A 17,731-nucleotide genomic window follows, 5' to 3' on the forward strand; every position below is an offset into this window, starting at 1 on the left:
TTCTCTTTCCATCGGCAGGCGAGGCCCTCCCGCCAGCCTCTTGTATGCTGACCATTAGATCATGGGCGGGCTTTGCGCGAGGAACTCGCTGCCTGCTCATTATGAGCCGTCTGACGAGATCTTTGCCCAGCTTCTCGAGGAAGATTCTCCTTCGGTTGCGGTTCCCCGACATCCAGTCCGGATGCGTTTCTCTCCATATCACGTACGCGTTGTACGCCGATGTGTCGATGATGTTGTGGAACAGGGCCAAGGGCCAGCGCTTGGTCATTCTCCTGCAGCTGTACGTGGCCAGCATTTTGTCCAGGTTGTCCACGCCGCCTTTGGTTTTATTGTAATCTAAGATCATCTCTGGTTTTTTGTCCTTGCGTTCGTGGCATATTTCGACCCTCGAGTGCTTAGTGCTCAGGAGCAAAACATTTTTATTCTTTTTGGGCACATAGGAAACCGCCGCGACACAGTCCGTAAATGCGAACCTAGAGGAGAACACTTCTCGTCCGCGGGCCGAGGTAAGCTCAGGAGGTAGTTCGGGTTTGTTGCTCCTGATCGTACCCAGCAGGGTGATTTCCCGTTTCAGCAGCTCGATGGCAAGTGCGTATGAAGTGAAGAAATTGTCGCACGTGACGTTACGGTGCTTCAGTCCCCGGGTGAGATCCAACACTACGCTCGACGAAAGGTTTTTCTCTCGAGCTCCGAGAGCCAGCTTGCCCAGGTACGGCTTTACCCTCCAAGCGTAGCTCGTCTTTGCGTCGCTTGCGACCCACAGTTTCAAGCCATACTTGGACGGCTTGTTGGGGATGTACTGCCTGAAAGAGCAACGTCCTGCGTTGAGAGAGATGGGGGGGGGGGGGGGGGGACAAGAAAAAGGAGTTAAAACAGAGGAGAAGACGTCTAGGAGTCTGTGAGAAAGGTTCAAATGAAAGCTGTAACCAAACCTTTGAAAGGAACCATGCGTTCGTCCACAGTCACCTCGGATCCAATGTCGTACAGCTTTGGGAGACGATCGGACCACTCTTCCCACACCTCTCTGATTGAGGCCAATTTGTCCGAAGCTCTCGAGGTTCTCGTGCGTCGATCATCAAACCTGAGCGTCGCTGAGATGCGATAAAAGTTTTTCAGGGACATGGTCGCCCCGAAAATAGCTCGGCCGCACTCTGGATCCCACAGGCTTTCCAGCGATTCGCCTCTGGACCTGTACACCCCGGCCAAGATCAGCAGTCCCACATAGGCTTCTAGGACAATCTCATCCATTGGTTTTGGTGTCTTGGTGGCATGGGCATTTGCGGCACTTTCGCGGTTGGTAGCTGTCAAAATCAGTCTTTCTACATTTGTAGTGAAAAACAAAAGAAAACATGACAGTATGTCTTGAGCCCCCTCTCTCGCCTCAGGCGTAGGACCAGAGGACAGGCACGGAGGGGACGGCTGTGCGCCCGACTGGTCTCGCGCAGCCATCGACCACTTGATTTTGCTGTTCTTGGAGAGAAAGGTGTCAGGGAACACGATCGCGCTCTCCGAGGTGCGGTCTTCTCGGATGTCTTCCTCTGGGAAGTCTTGTTCTTGTTCTTGATCTTCCAAGTAACTATGAGAACCATCTGGCTCGTCCACGTCCGTTTCACACTCGTAAGCTGAATCTAAATCCCAGTCGTAGGGTTGGTAGGGGGCATGATCCCGGACTTCCTTCTGTCCTCCTGAGTCAGGTCGAGAACCCCGTGGCTCTTCCACTTCCATTTCCCACTCATTGGCCTTTTCGCATGACGGATCGGACTGCTCGCCTGAATTGGCTTTGCGCTCCTCCTGACCGCCGTCTCCCCTGTCTTCGTCCGGCCCATCTGAGTCTAAATCCCAGTCGTAGGGTTGGTAGCGGGCATGCTTCCGGTCTTCCTTCTGCCCCACTGGGGCAGCTCGCGAGCCCCCTTGCTCGTCCAATTCCGTTTGGCGCTCGCAGGCTTCGCGTGAGGGATCAGACCGGTCGCCTGAATTGGCTTTGCTTTCCTCCTGACCGCCGTCTCCCAGGTCTTCGTCCGGCCCAACTGAGTCTAAATCCCAGTCCGAATTGGCTTTGCGCTCCTCCTGACCGCCGTCTCCCCTGTCTTCGTCCGGCCCATCTGAGTCTAAATCCCAGTCGTAGGGTTGGTAGCGGGCATGCTTCCGGTCTTCCTTCTGCCCCACTTGGGCAGCTCGCGAACCCCCTTGCTCGTCCAAATCCATTTCGCGCTCGCAGGCTTCGCCTGAGGGATTGGTCCGCTCGCCTGAATTGGCTTTGCGATCCTCCTGACTGCCCTCTCCCAAGTCTTCGTCCGGCCCATCTGAGTCTAAATCCCACTCGTAAGGTTTGTAGCGGGCATGCTTCCGGCCTTGCTTCTGCCCCACTGGGGCAGCTTGCGAACCCACAGGCTCTTCCACTTTAGTTCCGCGCTCGCAGGCTTCATCCGAGTCTAAATCCCAGTCATACGGTTCGTAGCGGGCATGCTTCCGGCCTTGCTTCTGCCCCACTGGGGCAGCTTGCGGACCCCCAGGCTCGTCCACTTTTGTTCCGCGCTCGCAGGCTTCGGCTGAGGGATCGGACCGTTCTTCTGAATTGGCTTTGCGCTCCTCCGGACCGCCCTCTCCCCTGTCTTCGTCCGGTTCATCTGAGTCTGAATCCCAGTCGTACGGCTGGTAGCGGGCATGCTTCCGGCCTTCTTTCTGTCCCACTGGGGCAGCTCGCGAACCCCTTTGCTCGTCCAATTCCGTTTGGCGCTCGCAGGCTTCGCGTGAGGGATCGGACCGCTCTTCTGAATTGGCTTTGCGCTCCTGCTGACCGCCCTCTCCCCTGTCTTCGTCCGGCCCATCTGAGTCTGAATCCCAGTCGTACGGCTGGTAGCGGGCATGCTTCCGGCCTTCCTTCTGCCCCACTGGGGCAGCATGCGAACCCACAGGCTCGTGCACTCTTGTTCCGCGCTTGCAGGCCCGGGGCATCGTCTTTCTCCTTTGAGGTCTTTCGGGACCCATCGTCTTCCGCCCCACTGGGGCAGCTCGCGAACCCCCTTGCTCGTCCAATTCCGTTTCGCGCTCGCAGACTTCGCGTGAGGGATCGAACCGCTCGCCTGAATTGGTTTTGCGCTCCGCCTGACCTCCGTCTCCCCTTTCTTCGTCCGGCCCATCTGAGTCTAAATCCCAGTCATACGGTTCGTAGCGGGCATGCTTCCGGCCTTCCGTCTGCCCCACTGGGGCGGCTCGCGAACCCCCTGGCTCGTCCACTTTTGTTCCGCGCTTGCAGGCCCGGGGAATCGTCTTTCTCCTTTGAGGTCTTTTGGGACCCATTTTCTTCGCTACCTGGGTTGAGATCAGTCTCTGGTTATAACATAATCTGTAAACAGGCTGAAGTCTGCCGATTGTCCTTTGAGTTGACGTACGGAGAACTTCAGTCTTAATCTTGAAACGTGGTTTTACTCAAGCAATAAAAAAAAGAGATATGACACCAGAAGATCACAGGAGTTTACCGAAGCCGGCATTGGACCACGACTGGTGCATATACAGCCGTGCCCTGACAAAATAAAACTCTGACGCCGTGTGTGGATATCAGCATTTGCTTTTATTGTATCGATCCTGTATGTGTTTTCTTTTTTGCACAGTAAAAAACAAAAACAAAAAAAATACATCATGCCCAAGTGTTGACTCTGGAGACACAGAATAAGTCAGACTTAGTCTTCCATGAAACGCACGACTCCGTCGTGCACTTTAAACCCGTAATGGGGACAGAACTGCGGCCTTTTCAAAGTCCAGAGGTCACACACGTATTTGAGCGTCCTGCACATCATTTTAAACTTTTCCCCAGTCCAATGCTTTGAGCTTGTACCCCAGGGAACTCCCGTGAGGGTGGCTAACTCCTCTGCCATCCCGCAAAAGTCAAGAGACAATTTGGTCTCTTCGTGATCTTCTTCTTCCTTGGACCACAGCGCGGTTACGAGCTTCGCGCACCAAGAGCTGAAATTCTCTCGGTTGCGTATCGCGCCACCCAGCAGCCTTTTGGTTCCCAGTCCCACAGGAGTGAAGCTGTAGTCGGTTCCGCAGAGGGCCATGAAAATCAAGTGTTCGGATCGGACGCTCCTTTCCTTCAGCACTCTGGCTTTGGCTCTCAGGAAGAGGTGTCTTCCGGAGCGAGTCAGTCTCAGGTAGCGAGCGTAGGCCGACTCGGGGATCGCTCCGTCTGCGTAGGGTTTGGCCGTGCGCTTTAGCCCTACCGTGATCCTCCCCTTGGTCTTCTGCAGGTGGGATTCGCTCTCAGATTCTGCGTCGAGCTCTGGCTGGCGGAGACGCTTAGATCCGCAAGTTACCGTGCGAACGGCATCCCCGGAGGCGTGCAACGAGGGAGCGTGTTCTGCGCTTTCGACGTTTGTGTCAGCTGCGCCACACAGGACAGCGAAGACAAAGTGTATCGTCTTTGCGCTGCGTGTGCATGGCGAGTACATTTTCTGGCTTTCCAGTGCAAGTTCGCTCAGTTTGTTTCTGGCGTCAGACTCAAAAAACGCGCTCTGGAAAGTGACGTAAACCGAGCCTCGAATGCCACCCCGGTACAAGAACCCGTACACGGATAGTCTGAACCCCTCGCCACCGTAGTTCTCCAGAAGGCGACCTAGATTGACGTGTCTTTCCGCCACGCCGCAAGGCAACAGGTGGTGCTCTCCCAAACACAGGTCGCACAGGGCGCTCAACCAATCCTCTGCGGCGTTAGGTGATTCGCTCGTGGTCCGACGACTTGGTGGCTCGATCAGGAGCTCGCCGTAGGGCGAGTCGTGCATGGCTCGGTCCTCCGTGTAACTTCTGTTGTCCAACCTCAGTGTCAGGCCGGGTCTTCCGCTCGCTGCGAATACTGCGATCAGATCCGAATCTCCTGTACACACCGTCACTGAGCCAGTCAGGGCATTGGCCAACTCCACCATCAGCGTGTCGGCCTCTGTTTCTCGACACTCGACACTTGCCTTGCGCAAGGCCTGGAGACGTTCGTTGTCAGGGCTCGCGAACGCGGTCAAGTAAACTCCCTGCACCCCCTCAGGCCTGTAGGTCTTGCCGTCGCAGTGGCTTGGATCCCGGACCGAACGTCCGAGGGTCTCTACTTCGAACTGGTCCCGGTCCGCGAGAGGACCAGCTTCCTCTCGCCTGCGCTCCTCGTACTCACTGTGGAATGAGACCAGGTTGCTGGCGCGCTCGTCGGTCGTCTCGGCCCAGCGCGACTCGGCTACCGCCCCCGTGACCAAGAAAAAGTTGTCTCTCATGCCCACGTCGGCCAACAGTTTCATCGTGCCGTACTCTATCTCGGCCAGGTGAGCCTTACAGAAGTCCACGTGTGCCGGGACCGTCCTGTTCGCCCTTTCTTCCCTCACGCTTGGCTTCTGCGCCCCCGGACCATCTTTCACGAGCACGACGCATCAACCCTGGGCCCCCTCTTGAACGTACCATGACGCAAAATAACTCGCCATGCTCGCGACGGAGATCACTTGCTCGCTCTCCGTGTAATCGCATTCTCTGACTTTGTGTATCACCATGAGGTGGTCTATCAGGATCCAGTCCTGCTGTTCATGGGGTTTTTCGATCACCTCGAAAGGCGCCATTTCTGGGTTGGCCAGCATGCCGTGGAGCGCCCGTCCCTTCAGACCCATTTCGAGGGGATGGGTTCGTCAGTGTGTTCGTTTCCCTCTAGCACTCGAGCTCGCAGTCCAGGTTTATAATTTCACGCGTGCCCCTCCGTCGGATTCGGCGCAGGGATAACGCTGACCCAGCAACCGAATCCGCCGCGGCCGTCAGGGCAGTGGAGGGAGTAGGATGCTGCGTGCGGCCTTGCGGTCCCTGATGAGAGGGATGTCCCTGCCAAACTATGGCCTTTTCTCGGTTGAACATGACGTTCCTGTAGCAGAGGTCTTCTGGGTCGACGCTGGCCCCACTGCCGGAGCTCGGCTTCGAACGGGCCTGGACTCTCAGGTTGACGCAAGTCGGCGTCAGGCAGTTGAGCACCTGTGGACATAAGCTGTTTATCCAGCGGAACTTGCTGCGCAGCGTCTTGGTCACGGAGGGCCTCAGACAGCTCCTTATGGTGACTGTGTTCGTGCCCGGCCGTATGATCACCAGGTAAGCGTTTGAGCGTTCCGCCAGGCTCGGGTAAGTGAGGGAGAACATTGTCCAGGTCAGCCATAGCTGAGCGTTGTACCGCCATAGGGTAGCGTTATCCAAGACGTCGCTGTTTCGGGTCTTGAGCTCCAGAAGGGCCACGGTGTCAGTCAACGTGTCGTGGGCCAAGAGGTCCACTTCCGTGTAGAAGCTGTACCGTCCCGGCAGTGGCCCGCAGCCCCGGGTGCAGCCGTTGTGGTACGTGCTGCCTCCTCGGTCGGGTGTGGGCACGCCGGCCACTTTGAGGCCCGCGCAGATCGGGTTGAGGCGCAGGGCCTCGAGCTGGGCGAGCAGGAGGCGAGACACGGGCCCGGTTTCTGATGCAGCCTTCTTTCCGTTGAACACGTCCTTGCACTGAGCGTCCACTGCGTTTCCTATGCTGGAGGAAAGCTTGCTCCTATCCCATGCGCGCTTGCAGGACTGAAAGTTGAGAGAGTCGCATGACAGCAGGCGTCTCAGCTCGCCCTCGAACTCGCGAGCTCTGTCCTCAGGTGCGTTGAGGTTGGTCACGTGCTGGGACACCCAGCTCAGTGAGTTCCACCGATCTCGACCGAGATGGCGGAGGAACTTTGCGTAAAGATCCACGCAGATCATGTTGTGAGATCGCGCGCGTCTCCTGCAGCGTGAAATAGAATTTAAGGTCTTTGTGATGCCGTGGACCCTGTACCAGCGGCCGTGCGACACAGCCTTAGCCTGGAGGCTCGCGCTCGACCCTCTGAACTCGATTGCGGGTTTCCCGAGCATCATCTTATTAAATGTCGCGGGGCGGGGGGCCCCAGAAGCATAACTGTTAATTTGGGAGTTGGTGGGGTGGGTCGGGAAAAAGAACCTCTGAGATCTCAGTCTGCTCGTACATAGGACGCAACCTTGTCCTCCCACCTCAGCTCAGCGGGATGCAGCGGACCAGGAACGGCCTCGTGGGTGGCTTTGATTCTTTGATTTCTTCTGGGAAAGAGATGCTGACGGGGAGAAAGTCAGGCGCTTCCTCCAACTCCGTACTGAGCGTTGCCAGGTTCAGGGGGAAGCTGGGTGCCGCCATCGCGATCATCACCTCTCTCATTGTCGGGTTCCTTGCCCTGCCCAACAACGTCCTGTACCTGATAGATAGCAGTCACGCCGTGAGGGGAAGCGCGGGGTACGTCTCGTCTGGCTCCTCTGAGAGTCCAATGAAGAGTGACTACGATCAGGCGTACATACACGGCGGCATAGCTGTGATAACCCTGGGCTGTCTGGCGATGGTCGTGAGCGTGGTGCTAAGCTTTTTCGCGGCCAAGAGCAAGCGCAAGATGGACGACGGCGAGGACAGGCCCAGGAGGGTCAACAAAGGCACCCGAACGGTGTTGGCCTGTCTGGTCATGATGAATCTGGAGCTGTTCATGGCAGTTGTTTCGGGTTGCATGGAGCTCTTGTACCGGCCGATGATTCGCGACGAACACAGGATGCACAACATGGAGTGCGCCATAGCCGTGTTCAACATTCTGATTTACGCCATGTACGTCATTACAATGGTGCTCACCTCCACAGTGCTCAAAGAGAGACAAGGCGACGGGAGAAATGCTGACGGCTTGATCTCGTACAATGCTCATAGAGATAGTCCGAATGCTGTCAAAACATACGGGGATTGCGACTACTATTCGCAGTCCAGCCTGTTCCTGTGACGTGAACAGGATTTCACAAAGGCTTTCACCTTTTTACTTTTGATCGGGTTACAGTATATTTCCCTGTGAAACCTCAATAAACACAATGACAAAGTTGATTTTGTTTTTAATTACGTTTCATTGCTTCTTCTTTCTACTTTGTTATCACTCCAGCAAGGCAAACGATGCACTGACATACTTGAAGTACTACAATGATCGGACAGGGACCAGTTCCAAGTGTAACTCAGGATCAGAGTGGCTGCATTGTAAGATCTGGGAAGGGACAGTCAGTTTCTTGGTCATTTTACAAGTTACTGTTTAAATTTAATCACAGAAAGCAGTCTACATTTTAAAACGTTTGGTTAAGCTGCTCTGTACGTCTATGAGACAACAAAGGTCAATCTCAGTTCATTTATTTTGATGTAGTTTGACTAGACACCCTGGAACCATGCAGCTGTAGGCAGGTATGCTGGAGCCAGTATTAGGTAACCAGAAATAAAAGAACCTGACTGAATTCTCTTGTAAGCTATCATATGTAATGCATGCATTTCTAACACCCCGTCTCATCTGCATTAAGAAAACGTTCCTTTTCATGTCTTCGATGATCCAGTAGGGTATTTATTGGTCCACTGGAGGGAGAACAAAGGGCCTGTCTTGGTCTGGTCGCGGTGCAGGAAACCAGCATTTCTGCAGCTGAAAGAAACAAAGGGGAACTTTAGGGTGATGTACAAGTATCAGGCACACGCATCGAGACAGATCGGGAGGAGAGCGGTCCTTCCTTTAGTCGCAGATTGATAGGCATTCAAGTCTTCCCTGCAGCTTCCTGGTCATCCCTGGCTACTTCGCAGATGAGCCGGCGATCAGCTGTTGTTCCACTTTCCCTCTGCTCCCACCTTTCTCCTCAGGGGCTATCCATTCTGAGCTTCCATTTCAACGTAGGGCTTCAGTGGGGAGTCCTGTTCAGTGATGTCCAGGAGTGTGTATGATTAAGTCAGCAATCCGTACGATCCTGACCATCTCCCACAGCCCACGGGTTGAAAACACTGCCCTACAGGGAGGACAATGGGCATTTCGTGTTCATTTCAGAAATTGCTGCTCACATTAAATCACAGAATGCTGGGTTCATTCATTTTAAGCGCTTTATTGGATGAGTCGCCCTGTACAAAAAAAAAAAAAAAAAATAGATCACGTGAGGTGAATGACGGTTTGTTTTTGTTTTTCAGTAGTGGTCGGGGGTGATAGAGGGTGCCTGAAACGTCTACAAATTTTTGGGGTGAATGACCACTCTTCAGTGGTCAGGGACCAAACCATGTACAGTGGTCAGGGACCAAACCAGGATGAGGGGGTGCGTTTTTAAAATGACCCCCCCATTCCCTTCCTTCAATCCAAGCCTTTTTGTTCCCCCTCTAGGACAGCCAAAGGGTTAAAATAAGCCCCCCCGTTCCTTTATCTAATCCAATTTATTTCTTTTTTCTCTAGGATAGCGCAAGGGTTATTGTCATACATTTAAAAATAAACATGTATTTCAATGAGTAAAATCGTATAAAGTATATATAACCCTCCCACTCCCCTAAGACTGGTTTCAGGATCCCCTACGCTGTAATGAAGGGTCCACATGACCCCAAACTTACTCTGACAAGTTCTCCAAGTGATCCCACCTTACCCTTAGGCTGTCAGAATGTTCACTCGATTGTCACACAGTTAGGGAATACAGCCCTTACATTGAAAAGGGTACACAGAGCGGCCTTGGATCCTGGTCTTCACAGACAAAACATCCTGTTTTCCCACCATCAACGTGAGAACTGCCTCCTACCACCTGGTCTTGACAGACAAAACGTAGCGTTTTCCCACCATCAACGCGAGAACTGTCTCCTACCCACAGTCTCACCATAACCCTCCCGCGCCACTCAGGCTGATTTGAGGAACCCCAACGCTGTCTCGAGGGGTCCACGCGACCCGAACCTTACTTCTACGAGTTCTCCAAGTGACCCCACCTTTACTTTGAGAAATGTAGTCCTACGAAGGCCAAGTATCCCTACAGCTCCCCTTAGGCTAATTCGAGGAACCCCAACGCTGTCTCGAGGGGTCCACGCGACCCCGACCTTACTTCTACGAGTTCTCCAAGTGACCCCACCTTTACTTTGAGAAATGTAGTCCTACGAAGGCCAAGTATCCCTCCCACTCCCCTTAGGCTGATTTGAGGAACCCCAACGCTGCCTCGAGGGGTCAGCGCGACCCCACTCTTACTTCTATGAGTTCTCCAAGTGACCCCACCTTTACTTTGAGAAATGTAGTCCTACGAAGGCCAAGTATCCCTCCAGCTCCCCTTAGGCTGATTTGAGGAACCCCAACGCTGTCTCGAGGGGTCCACACGACCCCAACGTTATTTCGACTAGTTCTCCAAGTGACCCCACCTTTACGGTGAGAAATATAGTCCTCCAAAGGCCAAGTATCCCTCCCGCGCCCCTTAGGCTGGTTTGAGGGGTCTCGCGTACCCCACAAGGTAACGCGCTAAACTGTGTTTTGTTTCGGTCTATCCTGTATGTCTTGAGGGGTTCGCGTGACCCCACAATGCAGCGCGCTGAACTATATTCTGTTTTGGTTTACTTTGTCTGTCTAGAGGGGTCACCTGTACCCCACAAGGCAGCGCGCTGAACTATATTTTATTTTGGTTTACGTTATCTGTCATGAGGGGTTTGCAGGACCCCACAAGGCAGCGTACGGGACTGTAATTTGTTTTGGTTTACGTGGGGATCCCCGCGGACCCCACAAAGCAGCACGCTGGAATGTATTTTATTTAAGTTTACGTTGGGGTACCTCAGAGCCCCACAAGGCCGCACGGAACTATATTTTCTTTAAGTTTACGTTGGGGTACCTCAGACCCCGAAAGGCAGCGCAGGGAAGAGGCTAGAGCTTGGGCTTGTTTTTCTGTCAGAAAACAGTAATTTTAACATTTCCATCTTTTCATTAACTTTCTATATTATGTTTGGTCCTGCAAACACTCTTCTTTTCTCACAGATAACGGACACAGAGCGACCTTGGATCCTGGTCTTGACAGACAAAACATCCCGTTTTCCCACCGTCAACGTGAGAACTGTCTCCTACCACCTGGTCCTGACAGACAAAACATAGCGTTTTCCCACCGTCAACGTGAGAACTGTCTCCTACCACCTGGTCCTGATAGACAAAACATAGCGTTTTCCCACCGTCAACGTGAGAACTGTCTCCTACCACCTGGTCTTGACAGACAAAACATAGCGTTTTCCCACCGTCAACGTGAGAACTGTCTCCTACCACCTGGTCTTGACAGACAAAACATAGCGTTTTCCCACCGTCAACGTGAGAACTGTCTCCTACCACCTGGTCTTGACAGACAAAACATAGCGTTTTCCCACCGTCAACGTGAGAACTCTCTCTTACCAACATTCTCACCATAACCCTCCCGCACCCCTAAGGCTGATTTGAAGATGCCCTACGCTGTCTTGACAAGGTTACCCGCAGACCCCACGAGGCAGCGCGGGGGAAAGGCTAGAGCTTGGGCTTGTTTTTCTGTCAGAAAACAGTAATTTTAACATTTCCGTCTTTTCATTAACTTTCTATATTATGTTTGGTCCTGCAAACACTCTTCTTTTCTCACAGATAACGGACACAGAGCGACCTTGGATCCTGGTCTTGACAGACAAAACATCCCGTTTTCCCACCGTCAACGTGAGAACTGTCTCCTACCACCTGGTCCTGACAGACAAAACATAGCGTTATCCCACCGTCAACGTGAGAACTGTCTCCTACCACCTGGTCCTGACAGACAAAACATAGCGTTTTCCCACCGTCAACGTGAGAACTGTCTCCTACCACCTGGTCCTGACAGACAAAACATAGCGTTTTCCCACCGTCAACGTGAGAACTGTCTCCTACCACCTGGTCCTGACAGACAAAACATAGCGTTTTCCCACAGTCAACGTGAGAACTGTCTCCTACCACCTGGTCTTGACAGACAAAACATAGCGTTTTCCCACCATCAACGTGAGAACTGTCTCCTACCACCTGGTCTTGACAGACAAAACATAGCGTTTTCCCACCATCAACGTGAGAACTCTCTCTTACCAACATTCTCACCATAACCCTCCCGCACCCCTAAGGCTTATTTGAAGATCCCCTACGCTGTCTTGACAAGGTTACCCGCAGACCCCACGAGGCAGCGCGGGGAAGAGGCTAGAGCTTGGGCTTGTTTTTCTGTCAGAAAACAGTAATTTTAACATTTCCGTCTTTTCATTAACTTTCTATATTATGTTTGGTCCTGCAAAAACTCTTCTTTTCTCACAGATAACGGACACAGAGCGACCTTGGATCTTGGTCTTGACAGACAAAACATCCCGTTTTCCCACCATCAACGTGAGAACTGTCTCCTACCAGCCGGTCCTGACAGACAAAACATAGCGTTTTCCCACCATCAACGTGAGAACTGTCTCCTACCAGCCGGTCCTGACAGACAAAACATAGCGTTTTCCCACCATCAACGTGAGAACTCTCTCTTACCGACAGTCTCATTATAACCCTCCCGCACCCCTTAGGCTGATTTGACGATCCCCTACGCTGTCTTGACAAGGTTACCCGCAGACCCCACAAAGCAGCGCCCAGGACTATATTTGGTCCAGGTTTCCGCTGGGGTCGCCGGCGACCCCACGAGGCAGCGTGCGGGACTATACATCGTCCAGGTTACCGCTGGGGTCACCGCAGACCCCGCGAGGCAGCGTGCGGGACTATATATCATCCAGGTTTCTGTTGGGGTCACCGCGGACCCAACAAGGCAGCGAAACTGCTTTTTTGGAGCAGAACCTTTTTTTTTTCTTTCAGTCAGAATTTTCACTTGATTTTCACAGAGTGGGAAAAAAAAACAGATAGAACCCACCTGCCGGCGCTGGTCGGAGGGGTTGATATCTCGTTCGGACCCCCTCACAGCTGCAGCTTTGGGAGTGAGATTTTAGCGGCTTTCTTCTGTCGGCGTCTTGTCCAGCCTTCGCAGATTCGCATGGTTCAGGACGTCATAAAAAATGAAATGGGAAACTAAAGGTCAAACAAGAGTTTGCATGAATTTTCAAACCTTTTGTAAGAGGGGAGAGGTGGAGAAACACGACCTGTTAGGCTCTGTGGCTGTCTGCTCTCTCCGGCCTAAAGGCAAACAAAACAAAAACTTTTTCATTAAATTTATCCCGTAAGGGAAGATGAAAACATACAAAATACAACATTAGACTGGTGTGTTTTTGTTTAGTCTGCATCGCTGGTGTCGTGGCTCCATAAACACTCCAGTACAGAGAGAAAACAGAGACCGAAAGTCACGTACCCCACAAGGCAGCGCGCTGAACTATACACGCCTACTGGTGACCGTGATACCTGCTATCTGCTACTGAGGAAAGGAATCAAGCATATTTCTGCAATACAGTATACATGCATATATAGAATCCATTCAATGCTTAATAGAAATAATTTAGAACATACCTCCACAATACCCCCGTTTGGATCTACTCCCCACAATATCCACACACACACACACACAAACAAAGCAACAGATAGACAAAATATAACAAACACAGTACCACCGGATCTCCCTCACCACCCACCAAACCCCGGACTACCTGCTGCCAAAAAGGTCATCGTCTACCTTTGGGACCCGGCTGTCAATGGCGGAGGAAAGGAGGTGGACTACGAGTGAACCAATCAAACCACAAACAAACAAAAACAAAACCAAGTGAACAAACAAAAAGCAACAACAAAAAAAAGCAACAAACACAAAACACGAAATCACAACAGACGTAATCACACCTGAAAAAAAGAAAGATCACGATGAAGAAGACAGACAACTGACGATGCCGCTGCTTGGGTCAGCTGGTTCCATCAGACATGAGAAGAAAAAGGAAAGAAAAAAACACAGAGTCCGGTGCCCCAGAATCTGAAACACAAAGGAACTGTGGAAGAGAAACCAGAACAGACAGTAAGTGTTGAGGAGTTGGAGAAGCCTAGAGGATGGAGCTGCTGCAGATCAAGAGGACAAGGAGGATGATGTATATCCGGACAATCTAGAGAAAGCTGAAAAGCTGATGACGTCTCTCACGAGCCAGCCTCATTGTGAAGATGTGCTACCCTTTGCTGTGCCCTTTTTCACGAACCTCATAAACCACAAGCATAAAGTCAATTTCACCCCAGGTTCTCAAAATAAAATCAAAACATACACAGATCACAAGGTAAAAAAAAAACCCACACATATACAGTTACACGACATCAAAACACTCCGAAAAGCTTCTGTAAAGAGACAATTGTGGTTTCGTTTGGATATTCTGTCCTGTTTTTTATTTTTTGTTTTTAATTTTACAGCCAGTGAATACCTGACAGAACATTAGCAATAGCTTCAGATGTGGTGCTGGAAGGCCGACTCTCTCTCTCTCTCTCTCTCCATTCCGCTGACCTGTGGGCTGTTTCGGGACCATGCCTGGGGTTGGATCCCCGAGTCATGTTGTAATAAAAACGTCATCATACAAAAAAAACATTCTGGGTTCGTTTGGATATTCTATTCTGTTTTTTTTTTAATTTTTTTTATTTTACAGCCAGTGAAAACTTCACAAAACATTCACAATAGCTTCAGGTGGAGAGCTCGTAGACATGTGAAGCAACCCCGATGGAGCAAAGCCGCAGATCAGCCCCGCACCTGCAGGGCAGCAAACCGAGAGGCAGGCTGGAGAGCGCCGTGACTGAGAGCAGCCGGCAGGTCCATCCTCTCCCCTCTGACAGCACTCGTAGCTCTATAGAAAGGTTCAGGTTGGGTGAAGGGAACTGCACGAGCTGCGACGAGTCACACCAAAGTGCGCTGTGTCAGAGAGGCTCTGACCTCTGACGGAGGTCACCGTGTCTGTAAAACACACACACACAGTCGATGTGATTTTCAAACTTCATCTCAGAATTTCTTACCTTGCTGGAGTGATGAGACTGCGATCTCAGTGACGGTGACTGATCACAGGCAAAACAGGGGAGCCGACACGGCTTGTTGCGATCACACAGAAGCTTGGTGACCTTGATGAGACGGGCAGCTGCGCTCTTCGACACCTTCTGCAGCCGTTGCTCGTTCTGCCTGAGTTTCTGCACCTCGTCCTGCAGCTTTGCCTCGTCCTCATTTCTGCTGCCAAACAGCAGCCGAAGTCTAAGTTCGCAGCCACACGGCTGTGAAGCGGACTCTGCTGCCGTCCCAGTCAGGGCTGACGCTGTGGCGATGCTCCCATGGCTCCTGGTACGGAGAGATTCCCAAATACTGCCGACTGACGGGCGGGCTGGCGGAGCGCCTTGACTGAGAACAGCCAGCAGGTCCAATCCTCTCCCCTCTGACAGGTCATGAAGCTTCATGGAAAGGCTCAGGTTTAGGTGCAGGGAACCGCACGAGCGGCTTAAGCGACCAGTCACACCCCAGAGCGCTGTGTCAGCGAGGCTCAGCTCCGAGGCAGGCCGCAGCCTGTCGCGTCTGAGGAATCCACGCAGCCTGCACCATCAGGGGAGCACGCAGGTCCTCCTCTGCCCTCTGAAAGTCATGAAGCTCCATAGAAAAACTCAGGTGGGGTGGGGTGAAGGGAACCGCACGAAGGCCTCAGCGACCAGTCACACCACAGAGCGCTGTGTCAGGGAGGCTCAGCTCAGAGGCAGACTGTGGGTGATATACCGTTTCAAGTGAATGTTTCAGGCCTAGCGGGGCTCCAACCTGCCGCAGGTCCTGGTTTCTGAAATGGATTCCATCATTTGACCTGTCTTTGTGAAAAAATCATGGCGTTGAATGCCATGCCTCTGGTCACCCAGTAAATAAATCCATGCACACAAAAAAATACAACATTCATTGTTATTTTAGTGGGTTACCAGGTTTTTGGTCCCCACAATAAAATTGGTCCCCACACCGTGAGTGTGCTACCAGGCTGAGGTCCCCTTAATGTATTAATGACAAACACACACACACACACACACACACAAAACTCCCAAAACTTTGACAGGACATTTTTTTTGGCAATGTTAACATTGAATTCAATGTTATTTTAGTGGGGACTAGATTTTTGGTCAAATGACAAATAATGACAAACACTCAAACACTCACCTCAGAATTCCTTAACTGGCTGGAGTGATGAGATGATGATCTCAGTGACTGTGACAGTGTTTGATCACAGTCAAAACAGGGGAGCGAACACGGCTTGAGCAGGGTGCTGCCTGCTCCCTGAGAACCTCCCAGCTCTGAAACACAGACGCCGTTCGCTTTCCTCGCTCACAAGTCAGGAGAGAAGGGAGGGGTTTTTTGTGGCACTGCGGTGCACTCCGAGTGCCTCGCTTAGACCGTTCCGTTCTACGGCAGGGCAAATCCCCACCGGAACAGCCACTAAATCCTCTCTGTGACGGAGCTCTCTTCGTAGAGCCTAGAGAAGACTGCCGCTGAAATCTCACGTGCAAAGCTGCTGCTGCGAGATCGGGAAGGGTCCGGTCAGATTCCCACCCGACCGACGGGCATTCGGACGATCAGACGGCAATGCTGTCTGTCCGACCGGTGTCAGACTGCATCTCGACAGTCCTGTCTCGACAGAACCGAGGAGAAGCGGTGGGGGTGATTCGCCCTGCTGAAGAATCTGCGTTTGCAGCATTACACAAACCAAATACGTGTTTCAGAGCGCAGGTTTTGTGGAGCAACACAAAGGAGCTGCCTACACGGCTTTACACAGCAGCTGGGTGACCTTGAAGAGCAGTGGGCCGTGCGCTCTAAGACTGCTCCTGCAGCCTTTTCATTCTTTCTCTGCCTGAGCGTCTGCACCTCGACCTCAGTTCTGCCACTAACTTTTCAGCCTCATGGCTGTGAAGTGGACACTTTTTTAATGTAACTTTCATTTACTTAGGAATCGTCGCGTTGAGATTAAGAATCTCCTTTTCAAGGGAGTCTTGGCTAGGGGGGGGAAACAATAAATTACATTTACAATAGACGTTCCAACATTAAAAACGTAGAAATGAATAAGAATGAGAGCTCATGTAAAACAGGTACAGTTAAAAGTGACTTCTGAGCCTCCCATCTCAGATTAGGAGACCTGACTGCACTGGCCCAGACATACGTCTTCATACTTCATACTTCATACCACTATATTTTGTTTTAAAAAGGAAAAATGCACGTTGCGTCCTGCCCAGTCTTCGTCCAGCTGAGACTAGGAGGCCTGCTGCTCATGACTGCACCGTCTGCCCCAAAGAGCAGCTTCCATCATCATTTAGCGCTGTTTCAGTCACGGGATACAAAAACCCTTTTCAGTGTTTCGGTACATCTAGTGAAAGAAATCATTCACGTGTGTCTGAAACAAAACCAGCTTGGAACAAACTCATTTATTTTTATCTTTGTGATTAGTGATACTTCAAATCCTGCCTCAGCACAGCTAAGAGACACTTTTGTTGCAGGGCGCTCCGTGTTCCCTGAGAACCTCACTGCTTTGAAACACAGAAACCGTTCGCTTTCCTCGCTCACAAGTCATGAAAGAAGGGAGGGGTTTTTCTGAGACTGCGGTGCACTCCGAGTGCCTCGCTCAGACCGTCCCGTTTTACGGCAGGGCAAATCCCCACCGGAACGGCCACTAAATCCTCTCTGTGAAGGAGCTCTCTTCGTAGAGCCTAGAGAAGACTGCAGCTGAAATCTCACGTGCAAAGCTGCTGCTGCGAGATCGGGAAGGGAGCGAGCGGGTCCGGTCAGATTCCCACCCGACCGACGGGCATTCGGACGATCAGACGGCAATGCCGTCTGTCCGACCGGTGTCAGACTGCATCTCGACAGTCCTGTCTCGACAGAACCCAGGAGAAGCGGTGGGGGTGATTCGCCCTGCTGAAGAATCTGTGTTTGCAGCGTTACACAAACCAAATGCGTGTTTCAGAGCGCAGGTTTTGTGGAGCAACACGATGGAGCTGCC

At 52.1% G+C, this 17,731-nt stretch overlaps 1 protein-coding gene across 6 annotated transcripts; it reads right to left on the bottom strand.

Annotated features, from left to right (window-relative positions):
* Nucleotides 1-5,668: 5,668 nt before the first annotated feature.
* LOC144994151 (uncharacterized) lies at nucleotides 5,669-16,406 on the bottom strand. 6 transcript variants are annotated; one of them, XM_078950897.1, is made up of 5 exons: nucleotides 15,901-16,406; nucleotides 14,739-15,462; nucleotides 12,914-12,947; nucleotides 12,688-12,793; nucleotides 5,669-8,826 (listed from the first exon to the last, which is right to left on the bottom strand). In XM_078950897.1, the coding sequence occupies exon 5, from the start codon at nucleotides 6,886-6,888 to the stop codon at nucleotides 5,674-5,676; it is 1,215 nt and encodes a 404-aa protein (XP_078807023.1). In that variant the 5' UTR covers nucleotides 6,889-8,826; nucleotides 12,688-12,793; nucleotides 12,914-12,947; nucleotides 14,739-15,462; nucleotides 15,901-16,406; the 3' UTR covers nucleotides 5,669-5,673. The 6 variants fall into 6 exon arrangements, with proteins under 6 accessions (XP_078807023.1, XP_078807019.1, XP_078807022.1 ...); XM_078950893.1 differs by having other exon boundaries at nucleotides 14,479-16,405; XM_078950896.1 differs by lacking the exon at nucleotides 14,739-15,462 and having other exon boundaries at nucleotides 12,914-14,679; nucleotides 15,901-16,402.
* Nucleotides 16,407-17,731: the final 1,325 nt, after the last annotated feature.

Source organism: Oryzias latipes, chromosome 8 (assembly GCF_053564925.1).
Source record: "Oryzias latipes strain Hd-rR chromosome 8, Olatipes_Hd-rR_3.1".
NCBI classification, from domain to species: Eukaryota; Metazoa; Chordata; class Actinopteri; order Beloniformes; family Adrianichthyidae; genus Oryzias; species Oryzias latipes.